Genomic DNA, 27,062 nt, shown 5'->3' with positions numbered 1-27,062 from the left:
TGCCTCGCCCAATCAAGTTGAACAATTTACTGTTGAGCCTCTCTAAAACGGCCACCTTGGAGACAGAAGAAGGTGGCCGTTGTAGAGTGGTTGAAACAAAAGCTATAGGTTGATTAGCATCAGAAACAGTTGAGTTCCATACTCACGAAATAACGTATTTTGCCGAAAATGCTAGTAGGTATTTGAAAAAACGGACCCAAAACTCATGCAAAACTGCCAAAAAGTTTCTCTACGAGCAGAGTGGAAGCTTTAGTTACATTCTGTTGTTAGAGCCACTGACTTTTGTTTTGCAAGGTCGGGTATGTTTAGAAGGCAACATTTCTCGATTTTCTCTCCTCCAGCTACGTTTGCCCTTCTTCCCAACTCTTACTCCTTTGCTGGGCGTTTAATAGGCTTAGTTTTAGCGCAAAATGTTTTCGAAAATTACCCTTATGGAAAGACGGGTGGATAGTGGGAGATTTCATTGAAAATTTCTGGTCAAAGAAATATCTTGTTTCTCTGCGCATTTTGTCTAACACCGACCCAAAAGCTGACCAACATTGGTTCTCGCAACACAAAGAAACACCCAAGAAAACGGTCTCCAACTCAGAAAAGATCAAGGAGTAAGACTTTGACTCTTTATTTCAGTTTGATCACAGGTTGTCGAAGACCTTTGCCGAAGTCATTGTTTTACTTACTACAACCAAAGTTTGCAAATTTCGAAACTTGTGGTACATTTGACACACCCTGAAATGATTCAATTCTGTTTCCAGACTTCTTTCTCGAGTCTAATAGCATTTGTTAAAAACGGAAAATAAGATTAATATTGTATTGCCTGTATGAAAAATTATACATCCTGTGAAATGAAAAAGTCTGACATTCCTGGATCTCCAGTCATCTTTAGACACTAGGAAAGAAAAGAATACAGAAATGATAAGAGGAGAATTATTTAGAAAGGATCATCAGAAAACTCATGGAGAGGGGAAAAACAACCTTGCTACTAGCGAAGTGAGGTCAATACTTTAGATACAAGAGTGGTTGAGAAGCGCACGAAGTTGCGGTCCTTCCCATGACTCCCTGCGTTATTCAAAAAGAAAACGAATTGTCGCCCGCGAAAAGGCCGACTCGGAATAAGGACCATAATCCATTGTTCTTCTGTATTTTTTTATGCGACGTTTTAATGACTTCCAACTCTTTTGCTCCCCCCCCCCCCGTGAGAACTCCACAAAGTTTTGTAAGGGGGAGGGGGGAAGCTCCGCCCCAAGGTCCAACCCCTTACCCTTTTACATACCATTTTTGACACAAAAGCTAAGGTATACCTTCTATTGACAAATGGGATCTTTCACATACCTAGCTAGCTAGCCCTTCTAAGTCTTTTACAGACCAAATAGACAGATTTCCTAACTCTTTGGTATACTTCGATCAGTAAAATTCCCACATTTTTACATAAATGAAGACTGAAAAAGGTACCCCTTTCGAGAGGAGCCTACCCGTATAGGCCATTATAAAAGTACCAACCCGGATTTGCTACGCACTTGTAGAAGTACCTATAGTTGCCATCTGCCTTGAGTGGTACACCTAGAAGAACAAAGCTTACCTTCTCATTTGCCAGATGCAAAATGCAAACAAAAGCGATGGACACTGACAAGTTCTTGGACATGTTCTTAGAAAGTTTGCCAGGCAGTTTATCGTACAGTTCTTTGAACGAGCAAATTTGCGAGACCTCGCTTTCTTCTTTTTCGTTCCTTTGCTCGTCTACAGGAACATTTTCCTGCAAGCACAGTAAAAGGTTTTCAGGTAAACGAAGATGCATGCATCGCAACTGCTGCACAGTTTTTTTGGGTATTTAATACGCTCCCGTGAAGAGTAATATTCCAAAAGTGGTCAAACGGTACAAAGAGGTCCACAACGTTAAAGATCAATGTAAATTTTTTATCCGTTTGGTCTTTGAACTCCTACTCTCCAATTTAGCGAAAACACACGTCTTTATTATTCCTTTACAATGGATTCACGTGACAAAAAAAAATTGAAAGATTAACCGAGATTTCAGTCCTCTAAGTAAGCAAGTGTCCACCCCACCCCCTCTCGCGCGCTTTTTTCGCTCGTCTATACTGATTGACAGCCTGGCACAGGCTAGGGCTCTTAATGACTGTTTACTTATGGTACTCATCACAAGCATCTGCATCTTGGGCTAAAACATAGGTCTAAACTTCCGCCAACGACTTTTAAAAATATCATCTCAAGCAGGAAAAGGAGTTAACGTAATTTAGTATAAGGCTGTAATGAGGAGTCAAAATTCACAAACCTTGTTTTCCTGATTATTATCAGTGAGAAGACCCCACATAACGCTCTTTAGCCTTTTTACGTCCATCTTTTTCGCGGTTTTAGCATATCCAATATCGATTTTCTGAACCTGGGAGAATAAAGCGATAGAATTAACAACTAACCCAACAATTAGCTCCGAGTTAAAAAAAGGTACTATTCACGAATTTTAGAGAAAACAAATACGAAAGCAAGACAGACAAAACAAAATTCGTTCCCTTCATTTCTTCTAACCTACTGTGGTCAAACAAGAGACTATGATCATGTTGTAATAAGCCGAGGAGGAAAGGACAAAAGTGCGCGTCCTATTTACATTATATAATAATATGAAAAGAAAACTCAGACGTCAGCATGGGCTACAAGAAAGACACTAGCTGCTGCTATCGGTCAATTTAAGAGCTTACTGTAAGACATGTGTGATAAAGTAATAACAGAGGTAGGTAGACCACACCACCGGGGAAACTTCCCCGCTCTTTCCGAACAATTAACAATTAACCTAAAGTAATGAAAGAAGGATTAAACAGACAAGGCGAAGCCCTGAGGTTGAAGGCGACGAACTTGACTAAACCGTTGTCGCTTTTCCATCAATGAAGTACCTAACCCTAAGCTTTAGGCTTTAAATACGTGTCATGAATGAAAAAGTAATAGTTGCCTCGAGCTTCTGTTTCAAAGCGACGCTGAGTGCGAAGGCATTGATATAAAAATGATTTTAATTAATTATTTTATAGTACTACTTGAGAAATTTCTGCAATTTGTTTGGCTTAGAGCAGTGGTAGTTCAGCTTAATTTGAAATACCTACATGTGAAAATTACAAACCTTGTGTGGGTAGTAGTATAAACAAATAATAGCATGATTTGTACGCGATATTTGGCATAAATACCACTTGTGATATTTCAAAATTGTCTCAAATTTCACTCGCCTAACGGCTCGTGAAATTACGTATAACAATTTCGAAATATCACTCGTGGTAATTATGCCAAATATCACTACAAATCATGCCATTACCTATACTAATCTCATGCAAAAATCATTTTTACAAGAAAGGTTTGCACTTTGCCTTGTTTTGAAGTGGGAGTCTTTGGAACTGGGAAATGGCCTATTCATTGATTGGTCCACAAGTTGATGTACGACAGTACCTTATTAGGCTGCGCAACCAGGCCATCCCCTGTAAAGAGCGTCTGATCCACTACGCTCTCGTTCGTGAAGCTAAGAGCCTGGGACGAGGAGTCACCAAAGGTGGTATCCTGAGACATGGGAAACTCTCCTTGGGTGAAATCTCCACCCGGTACATCTCCTGATCGATCACCACCATCGAACACATCATCATCATCGCCGTCATCACCCTCCTGAAAGAACAAAAGAATTCAATTGGCGTGGCTATCACTAAAGATAATTTTAGTCAAGGTGTTTAATATGAATACATTCGTTACCGTTAACTACAAAATTGGTATGCCTGTCCCTCCTGAGTAGGGACCTAACGAAACTACAACGGCGACGGGAACGTTAAAAATCAATAGGTGCAATGAGTTCTTCAACAACTCTGCACGCGCAACACGCTTTTCTCCACATTTCTTTGTCGTCCCTGCACGACTACGACGTGAAATGACCAAGTTGACTTGAGAACGGGAACGGAAAAGCGATAAATTTTACCATCTTGGGGTGCGGTTCCACTCTCCTCGGCTCCTTCCTAAATTCCCTTCTTTTAAGTAACAGAACGACTTGGGATAATCGCGAAAAAGTTTAAATGGATAACAAGTCTTTTTTTCAGAGACGTTTTCACGGACGTCAACGTTGTTGGATAATATGGTCCCTAGTCCATAAATTCTCATGCAAGAAAGAGTAATGGACTATACGGGCTGCGAAAATAATGGTTATTTTTTAAAAGATATTTATTATATGGCTTTTTTTTTAGTAGAACAAGAAATATGCACCTGATTGTTTTATTATTATTATTATCATTATCATTATCATTATCATTATCATCATCATTATTATTATTAGAGCAAACAGACCAATGCGCCTTATAAGAATTGGAAAGACTAAAAATTACAATTACACTTCATTTAATGGCTTTTTCTGTCGAGATCGACTTGTTAGTTGCAGCAGCAAAATTAAAGGAGAAGGAATACATGTTCCTTTTGAAAATCAGTTCATACATTACGCCACGGACCAAAAATTGACCAATCATAGAGCGAGAAATGACTAAGATTTGGCTAAGATATAGAACAAACTGATTATATCGTTCATTAATCAGAGGGTTAAGTTAACCATTTGTTGATAAGCAATACGTCAGCTGAGAGCTGCCTATATCGTTACGTTACATCATAAGTTCCCAGGAGCGGTAACCTTGTTACCAGCTTCCGTCCACAACCAACTACGCACCGAGTACTTACTTGGAGATCTGGGCAGTAATTGGCACAGTCGTTGGCATTGTCGTAGTTGTACCATGCTGTACCTACGGGCAAATCCAAAAAATCAACAATTAATTACCATAGGCATGCAGTGAGGCTGACAAGACAAAAAAAAAACGACTGACAGAAGCAACAAAATGGAGGGTCCCTAAAAGGCTGTTCAGGATTCGGGAATTTAAAGCAAAATCGGGGCAAGATTCGGGATTGAAGGTGGGTCATGTAGCAGCTCTCCTAACTCTAAAGGCCAATTGGTTCGATACCCTAACCGTGAAACAATGGGAAGTAATGATGAACAATGATGTGTTATTGTTTTCTGCGACCAATGAGGACACATCTTGCGAACAGCTCCTACATTACCGTTGAAGGTATGCGTGCGAGGTGGGATGCTAATAATAACCATCGGGATTACGGGATTGAAGAACCCGAGGGACCCCATAAAGTGGCTGCTGGATTAATATTCTTTTGTTTAATTAATTAAAATTAAGTTGACTAGCCTAGCTTGAGATAATTTATTTTTTAATTTTGTACTGAAGAACGAGGCCGGTTAGGCTAATTTAAATTTAAATGCAATTTAAAGGATTTAACAACTAAGAGCGCCTTAAGCGCCAGTGGTCAGCGGTCTTTGGCATGCGCATGCCCAGTAGCTGACTACATCGATCACGCGATTCATTGGCGCGTTCAGTTTCCTTCGTGCTGGGTTCTGACAGCCATTTTCCCCTCCCCCTCTCCTTCCCCTAGGCTTTGTTGTTTTTTCTCCACTGATGTTTTCAGTGTGACGGGTGCCTGTTCCTTTCCTTTCGTGTAGGGGCTCATGGCTGGGTTGCGCTGTTGTGCCAGTCATGGGGCATTATTTCAATCTAGGGGCTGGCTGCCAATAGTGGAAGCCCCTGGATACTTCAGGCACCCAACCTCTATTTTAGCGATGCAGTTGTTAAACAGTAGAATATTAATCAGGCAGCCATTTTAGCATTGGGTCTATTGGGGACCCAAAAAATGATACATCCATAATAAGACTCGAAAGGTGCAATATTTTCTACGCAAGGCGGTTTCCAAGCACGTATTGAGCGTTAAAAAGTAACAATCAAATCTAAGGTGCCGTAGTTTCATTATTGCTGTTTGCTTACCAACAAGTCATAATTTGTAACACAAATTCTTTTTTGTGGTAACTTTCTTAAGAGCTTTTGCAAGTGAAATAGCTAGCTCTGTTATTTCCACAGTCAACTATGGAGACATGTCTCGTATATTTAACTTAGGATGTGGATGAAATCCTATGGTGTTACCATTCAAATGAACCTCTCCAGCAGTACTTTCACATGGTACTATGTGTTTTTCTATGTTTTGCTAAGGTTTTTCAAGTGAACAGGTCATAAGGCCGCTTAGCTCACCCTCCTATTCGGCGCACTTACCGTCGTCTCTGAGTTCTGTTTGTGCTTGCACTTGTCGCTTTACCTGAGAAATTAATGTGTCATAGGGAAATCAAAAAACAAATACTAACCAGTAAGCTAAGTATTTCATGAAGTACCACAGGAAAGTACAGCACTTCGCGATTTATGTCATGTTTGACTCAAAGTATAGCAGTAAAGGTGAATGAGTAGGTCTTTTAGCAGCAGATTAGTACAATGAATAAGGCACTTATTGTCAACTGATGAAGACAAATGATTTCAATAACATAACTAGTTCTTGAGAACTGCATACCAACATTATTTCAGTCAAAGTTAACCCACTACTCAAAAAGAAAGTCACGTTCGGTAGCCCGGGACAAGCGGATCCGTTTTGTTGTTGGGCAAGTACCTTTCAAATCTTACTTGTCTAATCAAATGGGAAAAGGTCCAGGTAAGACATTCTACAAGAAAATAATTAACTAAAACGAGTAAAAAGTGGCCCCGGGAAAGCAAAATGAATGTGAGCGTTGGAACATTGTAGTTTAGAATTGTTACTTGGAGCAGACTTGACGTGCATTGATACCACTCGGAGATTGAGCAGAGGGAAGAGGCCGCCAATTGTTTATAATTAGTTTACTAGTGGAAGGAGAGAATGAGATTCACATGAAGGCTAAAGAAAAGATCTACTTGCTTTTCGAGCCACCCTTCCTTCCTGCTATAGCCATCTTGCCAAACATCTGTTCAAAGACGTAGGCCATGTTCATCTTTAAACCTGGCTAATTAACATCTAGGACCCATGAGAAAAAAAGTCTTATGGCCTATACTATACAGCTAGCCAGTACATTATAGAGGCACCTATTTTTTCAATAAAACCTGTGTATATCCTGCAGACACGTTTGCAAAGATGAATTTCTGTGTTTAGCAAATAGTAGCTTCATTTCTGCCAACAAGACAAAAAAACACTCAAGTTTATTTCTGTCTTTATCACATAATGCAAGAGGTGTTATTACAATGTGCGACAATTTTTAACAAAAAGCGACGAATACAGCTAGAAAGTGCTACAAGACAAGTGTTCTGTACAAAATGCGACAATTTTCTAACAAAGTTCGACAATTATAACAGAGTGCGATAGAAAAAGCTCATCATTTGTCAGCGAGTTTAACAATGGCTGTGTGATCTTACTAAAATACACCGCACATTCAGGAAAGTTACCTAATAAACTATAAAAGCTTCACAAAATCTTCCGTAATATGTCTACTGCAGCGAGTCGAACAGGTCTCTTCTTCCAACAGTAAATCACGGGATTCAAAGACGAGTTAAGAAACCACAAAGTCATAGTGTATAGACGTAAAATCTCATTAGAGGTACTGCTTTTCGAGACTGCAAATATAACTAACCTACAACAGTCTGGCAAATAACAAATAACAAAAGCTAGATACACGAGCAATGTTCCGACAGCAAATTTTCTTAGACTTGCTGTATTTGCCATTTCGCCATCTTGTGGTGCTTGCTGGGCTTGCATAGCTTAAATCTGGTTTGCGTGGCGTCGTAAAGTTACATATATCTTGTAGTTAAAAGCAGTTGTAGCTAAGAAACAGCAAACGTAAATCGCGTCGAAAATCAGGTAGCAAATACTTTTTGGAATACACAGTCTCAATATTGCGAGACCGGTGCTAACAGCCCACATCGTAAACACCACCATAACAACTCGCTTGTATGTCACAAGTTCCTGGTATCTAAGATGAAGATGGATCGCCAAGAATCGGTCTGCGCTTAGAGCCATCACTCCAAAGAATGAAGCAAAAGTAAGTAAATTAACTACGAACAAGTACACTTTGTAAGTGACATCAAAATACCGATTGCTTTGGGATTCTGGCTCGAAATCAATGACAGTTACAGCGATGTACAACGGTTGTGCCAGTAAGCCAACAGCTAAATCAGAAACAGCCAGACTCATAAGCAGTGTTTTTAAAGATTTGGGCAGCGACGAAGTTTTTCTTAGAGCGTAAATTGTTAAACTGTTCAGCATGATGGCTACATACGATGAGCAGGCGTCGAAGACGCAGTTGGCAATGTACGACGAGTAAAGATCTTTATCTTCTTTCATTGTCAAGCTCGGTAAAAGAAATGGGTTGCGCTATCTAAAATCACCAAATTAAAAAAAAAGATATCGACGGAAAATATGGACCGATCTTCAAAAAGTCAATAAAAATTCATTAAGAAAAAACAAGAGAAATTAAGACGGAATCCATCAGAAAATTGAGTAATTTTAAACCTTGTAACAGAATAATTTAAAGCATATTGCGTTCTTTTTTACATTTTTCAAAGGCTATAGATGTAATTAGTTATCTGCAATAACACCAAAGAAAACTTTTTATGGGCCCGAGAAAATAAATGTCAGATTTCACAAAATGACATCTTACACACGAAATTTTCAGAATTTTACATGGGTTTTCACAGTTCTTGTGAAATTTGAAATTTATTTTCTCGGGCTCCCGTGACAAATTGTCTTTGGTGTTATTGCAGATAACTCATTGTATCTATAGCCCTTGAAAAATGTAAAAAAGAATGCAATATTGTTTAAATGATTCTGGTAAAAAAAAAAAAAAAAGAAAAAAAAAAAAAGAAAGCACTTTATTTGAGTGTCAATGTATTTAGCACGAAAGTACTAATTGGGGACACTATGTTTTACGTCTCCAACTGGAGACGGGACCGCCATTTTACGTGGTCATCCGAGCCACGCGAAGGTCTAGCCTGTTGCAGTGCAAAGGGAGTACCTTCATTTCTCGGTTATTTTAAGACCCTGAGTATTGGTCCGGCCTCAGGAATCGAACCCGCGACCTCCCGCTCTGCAGTCAAAACGCTCTACCGACTGAGCTAACACTGCCGCGGTACAAGGTAAAAGGTTTTTGTCCACTTAAAATTAAAATTACTCAATTTCCTGATGGATTCCGTCCTAATGTCTAATGAGTGTCTTTACATCTGATAAGACACAGCTAAAATTTACGTCCAATGTTTTATTCTAAATATTAGAATGAGTTGATATATATCAGAGCCGTTTTGAAGGCGTTCAAAAAACTCGCAGGCGTGTATTATCAGGTATAAAAACTCTCGGCGAAACTCCTGCTCATTTTTTAAAATCAATGTTTAGTCTAGAGCATTTCACCTCTGCTGGTACATGTTTACAAATCTATAGAATTGTTGATATAAGGGTCTTTTTAACACAGACAGTTGGACTCTACCCTGCTGCTTCCAAGACAGATGTTTAAGGCTTTTTTCATTAGATGACACGTACGCTCAGAGAGGGGCGTTTATTACACAAGAGGCGTTAGAGGGGGGCGTCAATTTGATTACTTACGGTACCATTAGCATTTTGTGACTATGGTAAATAGTAATTAAAATTTCGCATCTTTTAATAACATGAGAATCGGTGGTAACTTGTGACAAAGCTGCGTTTAACATACAGTGGAAAAAGGTTAGTACAGACACCAAGGAGTATGTCATGGTGTCCATTAAGCGAGCTCTCAGAAAAAAATGTCACGGACACACACACATACAAAAAAAGAAACAATAACGTACTGCATTCGTTGTTTAGTTTGCCATTAAAATGAGCATCTTCGCACATTCTTGGCAACCAATGGTTAAGGTGGCCCGAACCTATTTATATGCGTGTTGGTTATGTTTTTGATTTGCGTTTTTCAGAATGAAAGATTCAACCTATTTCTATGAGTTTTGGCATCCTTAATAAAGAATAATGGAACTTTAAGAAAATGTTATTTGTTTTCTTGTAGGTATAAAAACCTTTGAGATATCGGCATATATTTAAAACCGCATTTTTACGAAAAATGTAAATAACTTCGAAATCCCACGATAGATTTTTCCCTAACTTCGGCAAATAAGCCTCAGAGCTCTCTAGTTTTACATCTGCAAGTTTGAAGGCAATCGTGACCGTAGAACTTGCTGCACAAAATGCTGGTCAAATTTAACCTTAAAATGCTACGCTAACACATTTGTGAAAGTTGACGCACAAATAGAGGAAGACTGCCGACAGACTATCTCCTATCTGAAAGGATATTTCTACCAAAAGCTTTATTTCAAGAAACAGAGTGATCAGAAACTTACGGCGAATACAGTTAGCACTTAAAGAAGAACAATTTTAAGCCGAGTGCCGAATAAGGCCACCAACTCCAGTACTTCTAACCATCCATTTTTCAGCTGCAATGAAAACCCTTGTATCTGGTAATCTATTCACGCTTTTAAGACTTACCATCACATTCGCACGGGCAGTTTGCTGTTGGGGATAATGAGAAGAATAAGACGATTGTCATATTTGTCTTCATCTTTATTCCCAAGTAATAAACTTCCCGTGCGAATGTGACGGCAAGTCTAAAAAGCTTGAATAAATTACCAAATACAAGGGTTTTCATTGCAGCTGAAAAATGGATGGTTAAAAGTACTGGAGTTGGTGGCCTTATTTCTCTTCAAAACGGGAACCTGCGACGCTAAAAACTCTTGACAGTTTTTCCAAGAACGCTTTATTTTGCTTTGTTTCCAAAAGAGAGGGACAAATACAACGTAAGTTTGATGAATAGAAGTTCTTTAATATTACCGCGCACTCAGCATAAAGTTGTTCTTCTTGTAGTGCTAACTATGTTCGCCGTAGGTTTCTGATTACTCTGTTTCTTGAAATAAAGCTTTAGGTAGGAATATCCTTTCAGATAGGAGATAGTCTGTCGGCACTCTACCTCTATTTTTGCGTCAACTTTCACAAATGTGTTAGCGTAGCATTTTAAGGTTAGATTCGACCAGCATTTTGTGCAGCGAGTTCTACGGTCACGATTGCCTTCAAACTTGCAGATGTAAATCTAGAGAGCTCTGAGGCTTATTTCCTGAAGTTAGGGAAAAATCTGTCATGGGATTTTGAAGTTATTTACATTTTTAGTAAAAATGTGGTTTTAAATATATGCCGATATCTCAATGGTTTTTATATCGACAAGAAAACAAATAACATTTTCTTAAAGGTTCCATCATTATTTATTTGGTATGCCAAAAATCAATGAAATCGGTGGAATCTTTCATTCCGAAAAACGCAAATCAAAAACATAACCAACACGCATATAAATAGGTTCGGGCCACCTTAAAGCGCTTTCATAGAATCTCTGCATGATTGCGCGTAATATGACAGATCTACGAGCTTTGTTGAACTGGAAGTAAATGTCGCTAGAACAATAAGCACTCTGCGCGATGTGAAAATATATAAATTTAGCCAGGGTTAAAAGCAAAGCTCCGGTTAATATACATATAAACAAAAAATAAAATCGTGCAATGCTAAAGGTGATGTTACACGAGACGATTATTGCGACATTGATTCGAATGTTTACAACATTGTTCCAACATTGCAGCACTGTGTTGTGCTAAAAATCACCTTTAGCATTACAGGATTTTATCCAGCATGATTTTCCTTTGCCCATTCCCCCCCCTTTTTTTATACAAAACCGTGTTGAAATCAATAGACTCTTAATAATTAATCTACGACAAACTTTAACATTACAGCCTGTCTACAATAAACGAAAAAGCGAAACAGGTCATTTAAAACATACACTTCCACATCAATAAAAAAGCTTCAGTTTTGAAAACCTAATAGCCGCCAGGCAGTGTTCTCCTTATCAGGCGGTAACCGGTAAAATTTACCGCCTGAAGCAACACTTCTTACCGCCTGCAACTGCTTAAAGGTTTACCAAAATTAAATAATTTTTTTATAAAAAAAATATGCAAGTTGTGATCCGATCCGATCCTCACCAGAAAGTGAATAAATATATGGAAAAGTATAGCTACCTAAGTACAAAACGTACAGCCCAAAAATAATGCACGTGCAGGAACTTCTTTTTGCGTCCGCAAGCTGGCAACTTCGTGCGGCTTTTTGCAGGGCGCTTGCGCTTGAATCCAGCAAGACGCAGGAACTTCTTTTGCGGTTATAAATTTAACCACAAGAATTTCTTAAAACTATCTTGTGCAAAAGTAACCTTTTAAGCGAGGACATGTGTACAATTTTGATAAAAAAAAAAAGCAGCGCTTCAAAAACTAAGGAACGATCGTAGTATGTTTCGCAAAAGAGCCGTGTAATCTGAGACCGCACGTGCAACTGTGTCAACTTAAAGCGCTCTTGGAAAAAAAAAAAAAAACATGCTAAAGTAAAGTAAGGAATATTTTCACCAAAGGCTCTTTCAAATTAGCGCAATAAAGTAATAATAATTCTCATGTTTTCTTGTGGGCAGAAATTCAACGCCTTTGGTTTGTTTTGCCGAGACTATGGTATTGTACTATGAAATGATCCAAATAATCGAAATGTTCGAAACTACAGATTGTTTTGTTAAACAAACGCCTCACACGCTTTATCTAACTTTGGAAAAGCTGAACGATTAAAGTGTTCACTTCGCAGAAAAAGCAGAGAAAGCTGTTCGCTTTCCCAGGCAACTTTTTACGTGTGTCCTTTCATGATTACCTTTTGCTGCCACAGAGTGAATTAGTATCAACGCTACAAAACGGTGTTGTAACAAAAAGGCGACAAACACTACAAACTTCTTTCAGGTTAACACTTATAAAGAACTTCATGCGCCTTCTTGAGGCTTGCGGTAATTTTCTAGCTTCTTGCGGTGAAGATTTTTGACTTCTTTCTTTTCAAAGTTCTTGCGGGTAAACCACAAAGGGTCCGCAAAAATACGGCACTTTCACTTCTTGCGGTGGCCTGCATGTTCTTGCGGCGCAGCAACTTCTTACGCCACTTTTTGCGCGTGCATAATTTTGGTTCTGTACTAGTTCTGTATGTGCAGCTTTCCTTTTTAGGGACATGCATTTTGGAGACATAGTAAAATTATTGGAATCAAACGTTTTAATTTACGGTCTAAAGATAACGACAGCAGATTTGCGTAAAATAGGTCTTAAAATATGGGAATAAAAAATTTCCCAGTGAGGGCGGGTCCGTGTCCCTCACTCCACTGCCCCCCTCCCCCCCCTTAGAAAAGTATATATTTTTTGCCTTACCGTCCATAAATGAGCCCTTACCTGCTGAGCTAAAATTTAGGGAGAACACTGCCTGGGCCAGGGGCGTTTATTTAATTTAGGGGTCCAAGAGGAAGCGTTTAATAGACAGGAGGCGATTATTCTCATTAAACTGTAACAAGCTCAACAAAACTACAGTGATATGTTTTCGGAAATAATATCAATATAGGGTATAAAAAGCAAAATAGAGAGGTTAAGCATCACGTTTACGTCAAAACGGCAAACGCGAATTTGTACCACGTGACCAAGTTTCTCCTTTACTTGTCGTTTACTGTTCATTATTTCTACACATAAATTAGTAGTTTCACGCAATTTTTTTTATCCATAACAATTGTTTTCAGCTGTTTTTATCGGTTAATTTTCTATTTTGAGATATTGTCAACTTGAATCTGATGTTTGCCGTATACGTGAAGTTTAATCTCTCTAATATCTTGTCCAGCCATTAGCACGTCTAGGCCGCTCAGAGATCATATCGCTCTCTCTCAACCTCAAACAAGAAACTCCTTTTCTCTATTTGCTAGAGCAGTATTTTGAGTAATTGTCATGGGGGCGTCTATTAGACTAATTGGTATTAGTCTAGTGCAAGCTTAAAACGACAAGGGAGGCGTTTATTAGTCTAGACAAGAGGCGTTAGAGGGGGCGTCAAATTGATTATTTACGGTATTAGCAATTTGTGACTATAGTAAACAGTAACTAAAATTTCGCATCTTTTAATAACATGAGAATCGGTGGTCACTTCAGACAAAGCTGCGTTTAATATGCAGTGGAAGACGGTTAATATGGATACCAAGGGGCATGCCATGGTGTCCATTAAGCGAGCTCTCAGAAAAAAACGTCACAGATACATGTGTTATTGATATAAAGACTAAAGCAGACAAAGAGGAAGAAGGGTGGGAACAGTGACTGCAGCAAAAAGCCAAGGAAGTGAAACCGGTGTGTAGCGGCTGAAAACTTAAGTAAAGGGCTGCAGTTCAAGGGTCAAACACGGTGAGGATGACAGACATATCAAAATCAAACACGGCACGCTATTTTGCTACAATAACTGTTTTTTTTAGTAATAAAATCGTATCTGAACGTATGGAAAACTTTCACTATTTGAACGGGGTAAAATGTCTACAATTAGCACATGATTGTGCGCATGTAATTTTTCCTCAGACTTTAAAAATCCAAAATGGCGGACCGTAAGCGATAAACTCAATACGCATGTCCGGGTGTGACTGTGGTATTTTGCCCCTATTAAATCTGTGTCCCTTTGATTATCTGGCACAGCGTCACATCAATTAATAATGCACTCACCATGATTTTTGGTTTGATAAACAGTCTATAAAGCTTATCCGCATCGTAATGAAGGTCTTCGGGTAACGTAGTCTTGTCTGCTGTGTACTTTGCAAGAGTAGATTTCGACAAGGTCGTAGCAGCCTGGCAGAAAAAAAAATACAACAATAAAAGGCAGTTCAAAAAGGTAAAGGGTCTTTATTTTACGTCGGTAACTCGTAACAGTACCCATTTGACTGACGAAGCAAACGGCACATACATACATACATTTTTTATTGTGTTTTAAGGTAAAAGTAGAATTATAACATGCCCGCGGGAAGTAAAGCTAATCTAGGCGGGTTATGTTTACAGGAAATAAATACAACTATTAAAATACACCCAAAAGTAACAAGAGAACTAAAGAAACTAAAATTGGCAACAATGACCAGAGACTACTGATAAACTAATGGAATACTAATACTATATTGGGAGATCAATATAACAGTCTTCTGACGCTAGGATCTCAAAAAGTGTTCGTTTTATTTTCCTCTTAAAGGCATTTTTTGAAAGTTTTCCTTAAGTTTCCGGCAATTCATTCCATATTTTTGTTCCAATTCTAGAAAATGAATTCACTTGAATTGAGAGTCTGGTACGCTCATTTACCTTCCTCTCTTCATCAGTGCTTCGTTTCACGGGTCAATTTAAAACTACTTAAAGCTACACGGAAGGAAAGAAGTCAAGCAAGGATTTAGGGTCACTCCTGGCAATCGAAATCCGGACCTTCCGCAAAGAAGGCCGCGCACCAACAGACTCTGTTAACCCTTGTTCCTAAACAATGATACAACAATGAAAAGAAGACTTGAAAACTCGTTTAAAATCCGTCTCATTATCATCTTAGCATTACTTGACACTCAGACCCCTTTTAAAATCGGGAGCTTATAATAAGCGAAGCAGTAGCGACGACGGCGACGGCTGCGAAAACGTCACTCAAGAAGTGCAGCATTTGCGTTGTTTCAAACTTCACCGCTCTCAATTTGTCACATGTTGACGAATTTTTCTGGAGTTAAATTCTAAAGGTCTTTTTCTGAGTTTAGAAATAAAAAAATGAAAATCTTCTTCAGTTCACGTTCCACATAAAACGTGAAATTAGGCAGTCTCACGTCGTGGTCGTGCAACGACGGCAACGAAATGGGCAAAACAGCGTGATGCACGTGCACAGTTGTTATTTTGCTTATCTAAACCTGTTGGTTTTTTGCCGTTCTCGTTGTCTTCGCCGTCGTCTCATTAGTTGCGGAGCATTTGCTGAACAATATTTATCCTGCTGCACACTACTGCATCACTTTGGAAACTTGCTTCGGTAGAAGGAAGGTGTACAAAAATGAGGAACGCCTGCATACTCTGGACTGTTACCTTTTAGGTCTATTTTTGCCCTTGACACTATTCCTGAAGATCATGGCAGGGAAAAACAGTGGTCAAAAAGCTTTTAATTCCTCCGTGTACGCACGAAGAGTGCTATTATAAAGCCTCTTTCGAAGGTGCAAAAAATAAGGGAACATACCCTTCCTTTTGAAAAGTTGGTCGTGAAATCTACTTCACTGTCAAACTTGATGGTAAACGGCTCCTTTCTGGCTCGCTTTTTCTTGTTTTGCTGGTCAGCCGTTGATATAGAGTTTGCCAATCCTAAGTTGTGTATTAATGAGAAAAAAAAGCGATAGGTCAATATTTAGACTTGGAAAGGAAAGTTCAGTGTGGTTATTTGCCGTTACACTGATTTTCATAGGTTGAACCTCCCGTAAGGCATTACCTTAATGGTACTTAATTTCGCGGGTATTTAATTTGGCGATTTTGGCGAGAGAGTATTTCGCGGGGTTTTATTTCCGCGATTTCCACACTCAAATATGAGAAAAGGGCATTAAAATTGGCGATTTAAGCTTTCTCAACTTCATTTTGTTTGTAAAAAAAGTTTCGAAGTTTGCAAATTTCTAGTTAAACTGGAAAAGCAATGTGTGAAAGCTTTACAAATTTTACCTAGTTCCGTTTTGTATCTTCAAAGTGAAGTAAACCAGTCTAACCAGTTAACAAGTTATATTGTCCCTACATATCTTCTATATGATGTTGCTATTTCAACTTAATATTTTTTTCTATGATTTGAATTTTCTATCTGATTATTTAATTTCGCCCGCTTAAATTTCGCGAGGATTTATATTTGCGGTTCTTTATTTTCGCGTTTTGTTTGCAATCGCGAAAAACGCGAAATTAAGTACCAAAAAGGTATCCAAAATGCCAAGTTGGGCTCTGACAGCCGGGAAGACTAAAGGCGATGTTACACTGGACGATTCGCAACAACCATTTTTAACGCAACACAGCGTTGCAGCATTGTTGCGACAATTTTTTTCGAATGGTTACAACATTGTTCCAGCATTTAAAGGCTGTGTTGCGCTAAAAATCGTCGTTGCGAATCGTCCCGTGTAACATCACCTTAAGACGCAGATAAAAACGGATTCAAATACGGTTACTTCACCGCCGAACCACAATATATCACACACTGGGGTTGGCGACCGTAGTAATGCATAAGTACCTTTAGAGAACTTGGAGCGGAGTCTCCAGTGTTGAGGTCCGGCCCAAGTTGACATGAAGTCAGATTTGAAGTATGAGTAATCACTTGGTTGAGAAGACAGCTCCAGACATAGGCTACCTGCCGTGGTGGCTGCAGAACCTAGAGTTACTCTGCGAGCAAAAAGAAAAATAAAATTAATTGGAGCTGGTAAATTAGTGAACAGATCAGTTCTTCAGCCCTTTGCTTCCAAATGGCGATAGTTAATAGGACAATCACATGACTTTTGGAGGGCATATATTTTATTTGTGGCCCGAGCGGAGAGAGGGTGCAAAATAATAAAGCTACGAGGACTTTTCAAGACTTTGCGAACCCTGCAAAAGTAAGATACCATGGCCACTGGTCGATCTTAGAGCACAGCCCTGCCTGTGATCAGAGCTAAATTTACTTAAGAAAGGAGAATTCCTAGAAATGACTTAAAACGTGTAATAACTATTAACAATATTGACATTTTCATCTAAAGCTTTTCAATAATGCACACCTTGCATCCTGGGAAGTAACCATTCTAGCTTCTTGACCATCTGTAAAAGCAAGTGATGCATTGCATATAGGATTGTGAAAAACATTTTCACAGCCATCCCTTCCATATTCAACATCCTGTAAAACAAAACAAACAAACAAAATCATGTACTGAAGATAAAAGAAAATCTTATAACAAAAAAGTAAAGAGACAATAGATAGCTGTTGGTGAGTGAAAGAGAATCTTTGAGTTACTTTTTCTCGATCAGCTTTAAAAATACAGAAGTATCCTGTTAGCTTGATCACATTCAAAGTTCAAATTCTTTAGATTTAATAACCAGGGCTGATTTTCACATAATAGTAGGAAATACTGCACAGCTTTCTAGATTTGTACTTGACCTTGAAACCAAAAAAACTGCTACTTACTGAAGGTCAACCTTGAAAGTCACAAGGTTTAATTTGTAGATGTGCTCCTGGTGTGACAAAAGGTCTAGCAATAATTTAAACCCTAATCCTTCAGTCACATTTAGATCTGCAAATTAAATCCAGCAAATCATACAGGCAGCCTAATGATCTCCCTCCACTGATCACAGATGACAATTTGGATACTTACATCTCCAGTGTCAGGCAAGTCATCATCGCCATAGTCATCTCCCATTGCTTCTGGGTAATCACATTCTGGCTCAGTAGCTGTAGAATTTGATAGCAAAACAGGGCAGCTAGTTTCCATATTAAAATCAACTACACTATCATAGCAGTTCAGTCTAAAACTAATATCATTTTAACTCATAACTGAAAGTTTTTTTTTCCAAAAGTTTTGAGAACCTGTTTTCCTTAATGTCAAGGAAATAACAGGGCAAAAAAAATCATTTTTTAAAGGAAAAAAAAGCATTAGCTGGTAATTAACTTTCATGCATGAGACTCTTTTTTGTAGGGTTTTCCATGATGGTGCACTACACATGACAACAAGTGCTTCAGAATGAAGGTGCATGTCCACAAGAAACTTCGTATTTTCTGTGTGCTAAGTCGATAGGCCTATGATAGGTGAGCCTCTGTATGGGTATTCCTGACTAAATCAAAGAAGCGATGATTGCATTGCCATTTCAATCATGTTTGACATCGCCAGTCATGCAATGAGGGCAAGGAAACCTGCCAAAAAGTGTGCTGCACTTCAGAGTTTTTATTTTGCTTATCTTCTCGTTTCCATTGTTATTGTGGTTGCACTTGCTCGCTAGTAGCGCCAGCAATTAAAACAATCCTTAGAATATGTGATGATTTTGCCTGATGGAAAATGCATAACAAAATCGACATCAACAGATAAAAACCATACAGAGGCTTATTTGGTGAGGCTTGGTCTGAGAACTTCTACTCAATCTTCTAAACCAAACTGATAAAGGGGCAATGTATCTCTTGGTTCACCTCTCACCTGGTGCATTGATGTCAAAAGCATGCTCATTATTTTCCATTTCTGCCATCATTCTGCTGTAGTTAGTATTGACCTGTAGAGATTTTACAACAGCAGTATAATATAATTATGTAACGTTTTACAGTCAGAATAAAATTAATTATCATCACCTCTACTTAAGAGACAATAAAAGAAGTTGTCATTAACAGTCATGAATCTGCAACAGTCATTGTTCAAAACATATAGACACTTAGGGGCATTTGTTGTCACAAGGACAAAATAAAAACACCTAATTCCTTTCACCCAGTTATAAAAACTTTACTGATCATCCAACTTCAACATTTTACTGAAGTAGAGCTACTTACAGATTTTTTTGTACCTCTAAAATTAACAATAACCGTTTACATAGTTGTTTGATTAACATCAAGATGGAAGGTAGTGTCTTCTAAAAATTGCTGCCTTCTTTTGCTGGGAATTCTCTAACATAATAATTAACCTTAACTGGCAGCATCATACCTCACCATTTCTTGTCCAATTGGTAAATTCGAAATCAGCAAAATGTGGACAGATCTGTAGTCCTTCAAAGTTTACACGTCTGTAAACATCTGCAATAAAACAGCTACGATATACATTATATTTATTTCGCCTGATGGAACTGCCTGCTGCAATCCCATTATCTTTGGAATTTGTGCCTCTTTTGATACTAAAAAAGTGTGACTGGTTCATTACTAGAGATCCAGTAGCCTGTGAACTCCAGGTGTTCAGATGGTGGGGAGCAAGTTAAATAATGGCAAGCACAAAAGGAAAACAAGGGTAAAAAAAGCAACGGGAAACTGGTCTCCCCTCGTTTTTTTTCCCCTTGTCAATTTTTCACAAGCGCTCTACTATCTAGATGCCTGGAACAGGCTAGAGATCCAGATATTAACAGTAAAGAAAAATTTGCCAGGGCTGGAACATTTTGTGGAGCTTCTTATGATAGTAGGGTACAAGTAAAAGAAAACAAGTTATAGTGAAGTGCAAAACGATATGTGTTTCACCTCGGAGTTCAGACAGGTCCACCATACTGTTATCTTGTGTTGTTTGCCCTTCTGATGACACATCCCTTGTTGTCATGGTAACTGATGCAGAGTCGAGAAGCAGCTCACAGCTGTCATCACGGACAAACAGATGATTCAGGAGGAGACCGCCTGTGCCCCCCTCATCAAAGGCAGCTGATGTCTTGTGGAACAATGGATCAACCTATTATAATGGAGGAATAGAACAGAAAACATCTGGCATAGCCTGAGAAAATACTGATGTTTTGAGACACCACCACTGGTTTGTTTCTCTGTGAAATGTCATCTAAGGAACGACTACAATGAGTTCATACTGATGACCTGTCGCTACCAAGATCTGGGCAGTGCTTCTGATTGGCTGAAGCAAGTTTCCCTCACAACAATCATAGGCACCCTGACCTGGGTAGCGACACATCATCAGTGTGAAAATTAATATTTCTCTGCTCATTTCTTGTCGATGTTATTACCAATGCAGAATAAGTTACTGATTCAGTGTTTACCTATTGCTCATGGATGATACATGCAAAAACAAGATACGAAAAAAGCCCTGTTCAGCAGTCCTAGTCATGTAACTGGGCAAGTAACTTTAAAAGCTCATTTGCCATTTTATGTGGAAATTGGGCCAAGGTCAGATACACAAGGTGCAGTGATTGACTAGTTTCTGGAAAAAAAAATTCACTGAACAATAATATTCTTGTTGCAGTTTTGAAGGAAAAAAATCCTCCAGACTTTTTATCATTTTTTCCATAAATTTCAAGAAATGAAAACCCTTTGTAAATTCTGCTTCCAATAGTTAATTCACTGTGTCTTTTAAAATTTGATACTAAATATCACAAGCTAACCACTTACCTCAAAAGCCAAGTCAAACTGGTTGACATTAAGGTTCTTAAGATTTGTCTCTATGGTATTTCCTGGCTTATGATTGGCAGCCTTGAAAAAAAATACCACTTCAATTCAATCCAAACAAGCCTTGAGAACGGGATTAAGTATAAAACCAATCATGATTACAGGGCTCGAAAAAAGTTCCCGTCTGATTGTCCACAATGAGCAGTCTTTTCTTGCTTTGGCAAGTAACTGTTAAATCTCACTTTCCTAATGGGGAAGGGTCCAGGTAAGTCACCCTCCAAATAAAATTAATCATCAGCTAAAAGAAGCAAGTTGTTAATGCCCTCGGCAAACAAAACAGGAGAGCTGCTTACCCAAAGGATGTGCTGGAATTTTTTCCGAGTGCTATGATTAAATTGAATATCGTAATGAGCCCAAGTTACTAATAATAATACTTTCAACTTTCAACAAGTATCAGACCAAAAGAAAAAACACAATTTTGACAGTTTCTCTTTGGTTCAGCTTTATATTATGCTTGTAGAGCCTAACTAGCTAAATAAAGTGTGACCTAGAATAAAGCCTTAGGTGATTTCAAATCAACTGCTAGATTCTCCACATACAAACTGTCTTGTACACGCTTGGGGATGAATGGGAAAATAAGAGTAGGAATCACTAGTATTAATGCCAAATACTATTTAAAGCACCCCTGTCAATTACATTTCAAGTAAACTGTAAATAATACACACAATAAGTTTAACTGTCTCTAAACTTAACCTATATTTAAGAGAATTATTGTATTGTACCTTCTTTGTTTTCTGAGGCCCTTGTTGTTCTTCTCCATTTCCTTCAACAGCATTCTCATCTCCATCTTGAAAGAAAAAAAACACCTTTTGTTTTTGATACCATCTGAGATATTATTGAGATAAAGAATGATATACCAGAGCAAAAAAACAAAAAACAATAACAACAACAACAACCACAAAACAGGAAGACATTATTTTCTGAAAACTACATGTATAACCAAAAACGATTTAAAGCAAAAGAAGGAATTTTCCTCTGGTCAATCTTTTTGGGGCTTTAAAAGGTTTTTACTAGTCAGGTGCAATTCTTATGAACCTGTTTAAAGCATTATCTTAGCTATGATCTCTCATTTTCCCTTTGAGTGGTTAGTTAGGTTACTTATGCAATATATTTTACAAAATAATATATTTCCATGTAATAGAACCTTGATTCTCAGCTCTTCCTAAACCTCCTAACATTTTGTAGGCTTGTGCATGGATGGAATCAACTCGACCAGCATAGATTTTAGCACTTGCATCTAATGTGCAACTTGCAACCTGTGGAAATGGGAACAGAAACGTGACACAATTTTAATAACGGGAAAGTTGCAAAGAATACTCAATAGCTGCCAACCATAGGTCATTTTTTTCATTGTGCTTCTTTCGTTAGATGCCTCATGAGAGAAAGAAAAATTGTGGTAAAAATCACTGGATGTAACATTTCAACTGAACAACTGAAGAGTTGGTAAATAACTGAAATACATGAAAAATTACAGACAGCTTCAGCTGGCTGAACAACAAGTAGAGTTTGATGAGTACAAGGTTAGAGTCAATAGGTTTTCAGAGGGCATTTTTAACTCCAACTTTATTTAAAAGACATTTAAAGTAAATAAAATGTGACTGAAGTGTTTAAAGAAGTGCTATATTAGTACCTGAAAGTTGGTCATGTCTCCTTCCTTGACAGTCTTGATTAAGTCTTGCATGTAGTCAATCAGGTGTAGGCCAAAAGCATTCTTTGCATTGATTTTCTACAAAGATGAGAGAGTAATTTTTAACAACCTTATTTTTTGAATATTATCATTCTGTTTCAACTTGCACTTTTACTTGCATTTGTTTTTAAAAAAATAAACAGCATGGGGGAGGTGCTGGAGAAGCTGGTGGTGCATGGAACTGCAGACAAGTGGAATGGGTAACCATGACAACCCTGTGAGTGGCATCCACCCCGGCACTGTCACACTGCTGACCAGTAGCAACTGACATTCTTACCATGGGGGAGGGCAGGGTAAGGAGAAGAAAAACACTTTATAAGCAGAAGCCATGACAAGCAACAGCTCAGTAATACGTATAAACCCCTGTGAAGCAATCAGGGCACCCCTGCATAATTTCTCTCTCTTAACTTAGCCTAAACTTGATAGCCACATTTAAAGGATAGCAAACACACTACAAAGTGCCAGAGTTTAACCCAGTTTAAGTAGTATAAAGCACCATGGAGTACTGCTACTTTACTCTAGACAGGATGCTATGACTTAACAAGGTTACTCAGCACCTCCTTCCCCAGCAGTAATTTGTCCAGATTTAATTATGCACCATTGTGAATACAGACAAAGTGAGCAAAGTTTTTTGGCTAAGAAGACAATGCAAAAGCAAGGTTTGAAACCAGATCTATGGAGACGTAGTTCAAGGTGTGAACCACTCGGCTGCCTCACCTCCATGTGCTTTTGATGGAACTGTGCAATATTAATAAGTGTTTAATTTTTTTATTAACTTACATTTTCAGTTGATAATTTGATGCAATTGGAATACAGGTCTTTCAACTGGGCATTTGTTAAACCATTGGTTCCTCCAGTTTGGCTCCTAAAAGCAAATAGTTGCTAAAACTTTATGCGTCTGGTGTATTGAATATTATATACTGTATTTATTTAACCCTTTAAGCCCTAAGAGAGATCAGCATCAAATTTCTCCTTGTAATTATATCAATGCTTTGTCAAACAGAGTGGTCATGAGAATTAGAGACATGATCACACAAGATGAATTTGTTTGATATGTTATCAACTTCTCCCCACTACTTATGTAGGAAATGAATAGGAGCAACAAATGAGAATTCAAATTTTTTATCTTAGGGTTAAAAGAGTTAAACCACATATACAGTCATGTGAATTAAGTTAACACACATTCTAGTTTATTACTAGTGGCTTCCATGGGAAAGGGTAAAATTAAGAAAATGTGTCGGTTGACTTTGCGTTGATACATCAGTTGACAGCCTGTCTGTCAATTCAAAACATAGATGTCGAGCGCGATCCATTCAACCAAAATTCAGATCGGTCTGACCAGGAAAAGAGGACCACCTCAAAAGGTGGACCAGTTTTTTCAAAACTTTTCCAGTTGGACTGAACTGATCCATTGAGTTTTGGACCAAAATTTCCGGAAATTTTGGTTGAATGGATCGCGCCCATCAACCAGTCTATCAGTATAATGGCTTCTCAGGCACATACTGGTGGGTGTTTGGCTTATATTTATTGGGGAAAATGAAATACAATGGTCAATATATGAACAAAATTTGGGTCAAAATGTCAGTCAATGACAATACTTGATCAGGACATTGACCAAGTTAGTCAACTGGTATTTGACTAATGTAGCTCTGAAGAAATACAGCTGTAGGCCCGAGAGGGTGTTTTAATAGGACAGCTGCGAAATTAACTGGTCTCTATAAACCTCTGTTTTCCCTCGATATAACACAATGTATAAAATAATAATAATAATAATAATAATAACAATAATAAAGGGTTTTCTTTTTCCAATTGAGGCAGTACATTATTATGCCACAAATCGAACTTCTACCAACAATCCACAAGGTTTTTCCACTCTGTTTTGTCACTTGACCGGTTACAGACGAATTGAAGCTCCACTCTTTCAATTCTCAACTTAAGGGTATCAGTAGTAAAAGCTAAAAACCTGGGCCGAGTTGTTCAAAGCTGGGTTAAGATAACCCCGGGTTAGTGCGAGATTTGAATTAAGATTTGAAACCTTAAAAAGAATTTCAGTTTTATGTCTTTTTGTCTACAAGTTGATGATTGGAAGCTCTAAAAATAAGAGACAAAATTATCCAGGAAAATGCTTTTGAACACAAGAAAAGGAAACCCGGGTTAAATTAACCCTGGGTTAAGCGCTAATCGGCCTTCGAACAACTCGGCCCTGAGGATTCCAATATTTGCCTAATAGACTTAACCTTAACCTGTTTATTGCCATAGCTACAGCTTGCCCTAGATTATTTTTATTGGCAATAGATCAGTCATCACGAATTCGAGATTTTCAAACAAAGAAAAAGAGGGGGTGTAAGCTTTTTTTTTGGTTGTCCTAGCTTACCGCTCACTGTCAAGGCGACTTGCACTTCTCGGTGTGGCAGGACTTTGAAGGGTCACGGATGTCGCTTTAGAAAGACGTCTTTGCCTCCTCTCGGCGGCGTCATCGTTCTCTGCTAAGTGAGTTGTTGGTGTGTGGGTGCTTGCTAGAACAATCCCGCGTCTTCGTCGTGCATTTGGAGAAATGAAGTCCGGTGTTCGAAATGGAGATGCAACGTCCGCCATTGCTATTTCATGCGATCACCTACAATTCTACACAATTTTGAATCCTGAAAGGAATGAAACAAAATTTAACGGTCAATAAGGAATGAGGACTGTAAATTTTTCTTACATGGTCAAATTTTCAGTGTAGAATGGCAACTAATCGATGTGAAACTGACTGTGTATTTTCTTCCCGATTATAAATCTTCGCGCTCAAAACAACCGTCTCTTCAAATAACCACGTGACCTTATTTGCACCCCTCCCCGCTGGAAATTCACTTTGTCCTCTCTCAAGTCGCCCTTACTCAACCCTTACTCAAGCCTCAAGATGGCTGGCTTTGTGACTGCAAACAGATGGGCAACTGGAGTAGAAACTCATAAAACTTCGGAAGGAAGAATATTATGCACAGGGGTTGGATGTGTTGGATGTTTCCCTGAAGTCTTTTCATCAGAAGCTAGTGAACTTGGCGTCTGCGATGTTGACTTGACGAGTGGTATTTTAGGTCTCCGACCTTTCTTGGACGAAGAAAATTCCCGAGAAAGCTTGTACCTGAATTCAAAGAACTTTTCGAGGAGGCAAAAGAAATTGAGAACAAGGAGAAAGAGACAGAAAAGAAAAATAGATGTCAAGTACGGGTTGTCTGACAAAGGACAAGATTCACAAGCTGGGAAACAGGAATTTTCTTTGGACAAACCGCAAAATAGTTCATCTGTTGCTACTCAAACGGAATTGTCCGACATGGGAATTGAGGCAGAGACTTTAACATTAGAAGTCGTGAAGACGGGATCCGAACAAAATTTGCCTTCGTTTAAAAATGATAGGAAGGTAGACGAAGAAGGAATCCCGGGTGCTAATGAAAAGCAAAATAAAGTTAATTCCGCCTTTGTCGAGGTTGACGACAACGTAAACAAAACACAGAGGAATTCAGAAAGTTTGTTTGACCAGCAATCATCGCGCTCAAGACTTGGGAAAATTTTAGATAAAATGTATATTGTAAGCAAGAAAGAAATTGCCCTAAGCTCATGCGATAATTTAATTAACGAAGATGACTGCAATAGCGATCCGATATTGCAAGATGCTAGTTCTTTTGGAGAAGACGCCGTCTGCTTCTTTTTTGCGCTCGAGTACTACAATAGTCAACGAATTTTACCGCACTTTAGGGTTATGGAGATCATTGATGCGTTAAGTACAGTTGTTGCTTTGAAGGACATCAAGTGTGTTCAAAGAATTTCTGGGCGATGGCAGATCGTTTTAAAAAGCCGGAAGTACAATAAGCTTCTGAGAAACTGTGGTTTAAAGCTGAGGGGTCGTGTTTATGAACTTGTTGATGATGTTGATTGTTATTTTGACGTTGTTCACTGAAAGATTTTAAGATCTTTGTGTTGGTCTTATTTACTACTCTGAGGAAAAGCTTTCTCCGTTGAGAGTGACATAATGGAAAAGGTATGGAGGAGAAATGGCAACTACTGTAATCAACAAAACTGTTTAAACAACTGTTCAAACCTTAATGACTTAAGAGTCACAAGATTCAGTTGTTTGAACAGAGTGACCAACATCTATTTTCTCCTAACAATGTCAATACATAATCAAGAGTAAAGGTTTTGAGAATTATCAAAGTGATCACAAATGGGAAAGTGATTTGATCTGATCTTTTATCAAATTCTCTCAACTAATTCTTTGAGGAAATGTATTGAGATCAGTCTGGAGAATTTTAATGAGAATATTAGGGTTTAAAAGTGTTAATACTGTATGCAAGATGGCCCAGCTAAGCATTATTGCATGTTGCTTCAAAGGATAGCAGTTCATTAGAGCTCCTAGAGAAATGTTTGCAATCTAATAAAAGTGCCTGAAAAAGCTCCTGTTGAGTTCTGTTGAGATTTCTGCCACTCTCTCAGTCCTCTGCGAGAAGAGAGTTTGCTCGGGAAGGGAGCGCAGGCTCATTTTCCAAACAGCACA

General features: G+C 38.4%; 3 protein-coding genes across 4 annotated transcripts; 1 reads left to right on the top strand and 2 right to left on the bottom strand.

Annotated features, from left to right (window-relative positions):
• Positions 1-629: 629 nt before the first annotated feature.
• Positions 630-25,340, bottom strand: LOC140933715 (condensin complex subunit 2-like). Of its 2 annotated transcripts, none has more exons than XM_073383331.1 (21): positions 25,285-25,340; positions 24,909-25,173; positions 23,315-23,399; positions 22,478-22,573; positions 21,992-22,103; positions 21,570-21,634; positions 20,791-20,871; positions 19,924-20,125; positions 19,403-19,491; positions 18,908-18,980; positions 18,095-18,171; positions 17,504-17,619; positions 16,987-17,135; positions 15,967-16,088; positions 14,451-14,573; positions 6,120-6,162; positions 4,696-4,757; positions 3,439-3,645; positions 2,285-2,392; positions 1,577-1,750; positions 630-886 (listed from the first exon to the last, which is right to left on the bottom strand). In XM_073383331.1, the coding sequence occupies exons 2-21, from the start codon at positions 25,127-25,129 to the stop codon at positions 827-829; spliced, it is 2,265 nt and encodes a 754-aa protein (XP_073239432.1). In that variant the 5' UTR covers positions 25,130-25,173; positions 25,285-25,340; the 3' UTR covers positions 630-826. The 2 variants fall into 2 exon arrangements, with proteins under 2 accessions (XP_073239432.1, XP_073239431.1); XM_073383330.1 differs by having other exon boundaries at positions 631-886; positions 3,439-3,648.
• LOC140933066 (adenosine receptor A2b-like) lies at positions 7,224-8,231 on the bottom strand. Its single transcript, XM_073382583.1, has 2 exons — positions 7,654-8,231; positions 7,224-7,614 (listed from the first exon to the last, which is right to left on the bottom strand). The coding sequence occupies exons 1-2, from the start codon at positions 8,200-8,202 to the stop codon at positions 7,327-7,329; spliced, it is 837 nt and encodes a 278-aa protein (XP_073238684.1). The 5' UTR covers positions 8,203-8,231; the 3' UTR covers positions 7,224-7,326.
• Positions 25,341-25,392: 52 nt separating the features above from the next.
• On the top strand, positions 25,393-27,053 carry LOC140933717 (uncharacterized). Its single transcript, XM_073383333.1, has one exon. It carries the CDS (start codon positions 25,434-25,436, stop codon positions 26,466-26,468), a length of 1,035 nt encoding a protein of 344 aa, XP_073239434.1. The 5' UTR covers positions 25,393-25,433; the 3' UTR covers positions 26,469-27,053.
• The last annotated feature ends 9 nt before the right edge of the window (positions 27,054-27,062 follow it).

Source organism: Porites lutea, chromosome 4, assembly GCF_958299795.1.
Source record: "Porites lutea chromosome 4, jaPorLute2.1, whole genome shotgun sequence".
Lineage (NCBI taxonomy): Eukaryota > Metazoa > Cnidaria > Anthozoa > Scleractinia > Poritidae > Porites > Porites lutea.
Note: the sequence above shows the minus strand (reverse complement) of the source record. Positions and strands in the feature narration are given on the sequence as shown.

Bases quoted from the DNA above. Each gene is read 5' to 3' on its own strand.
- LOC140933066 (XM_073382583.1), bottom strand. From the start codon at position 8,202: ATGAAAGAAGATAAAGATCTTTACTCGTCGTACATTGCCAACTGCGTC. The intron at 7,615-7,653 runs GTAACTTTACGA...ATTTAAGCTATG, and splicing joins CTTTTAACTACAAGATATAT to CAAGCCCAGCAAGCACCACA.
- LOC140933715 (XM_073383330.1), bottom strand. From the start codon at position 25,129: ATGGCGGACGTTGCATCTCCATTTCGAACACCGGACTTCATTTCTCCA. The intron at 18,172-18,907 runs GTGAGAGGTGAA...CAAATTCTACAG, and splicing joins TTTTGACATCAATGCACCAG to CTACTGAGCCAGAATGTGAT. The intron at 2,393-3,438 runs GTACTGTCGTAC...TTATTCTCCCAG, and splicing joins TGGTTGCGCAGCCTAATAAG to GTTCAGAAAATCGATATTGG.
- LOC140933717 (XM_073383333.1), top strand. From the start codon at position 25,434: ATGGCTGGCTTTGTGACTGCAAACAGATGGGCAACTGGAGTAGAAACT.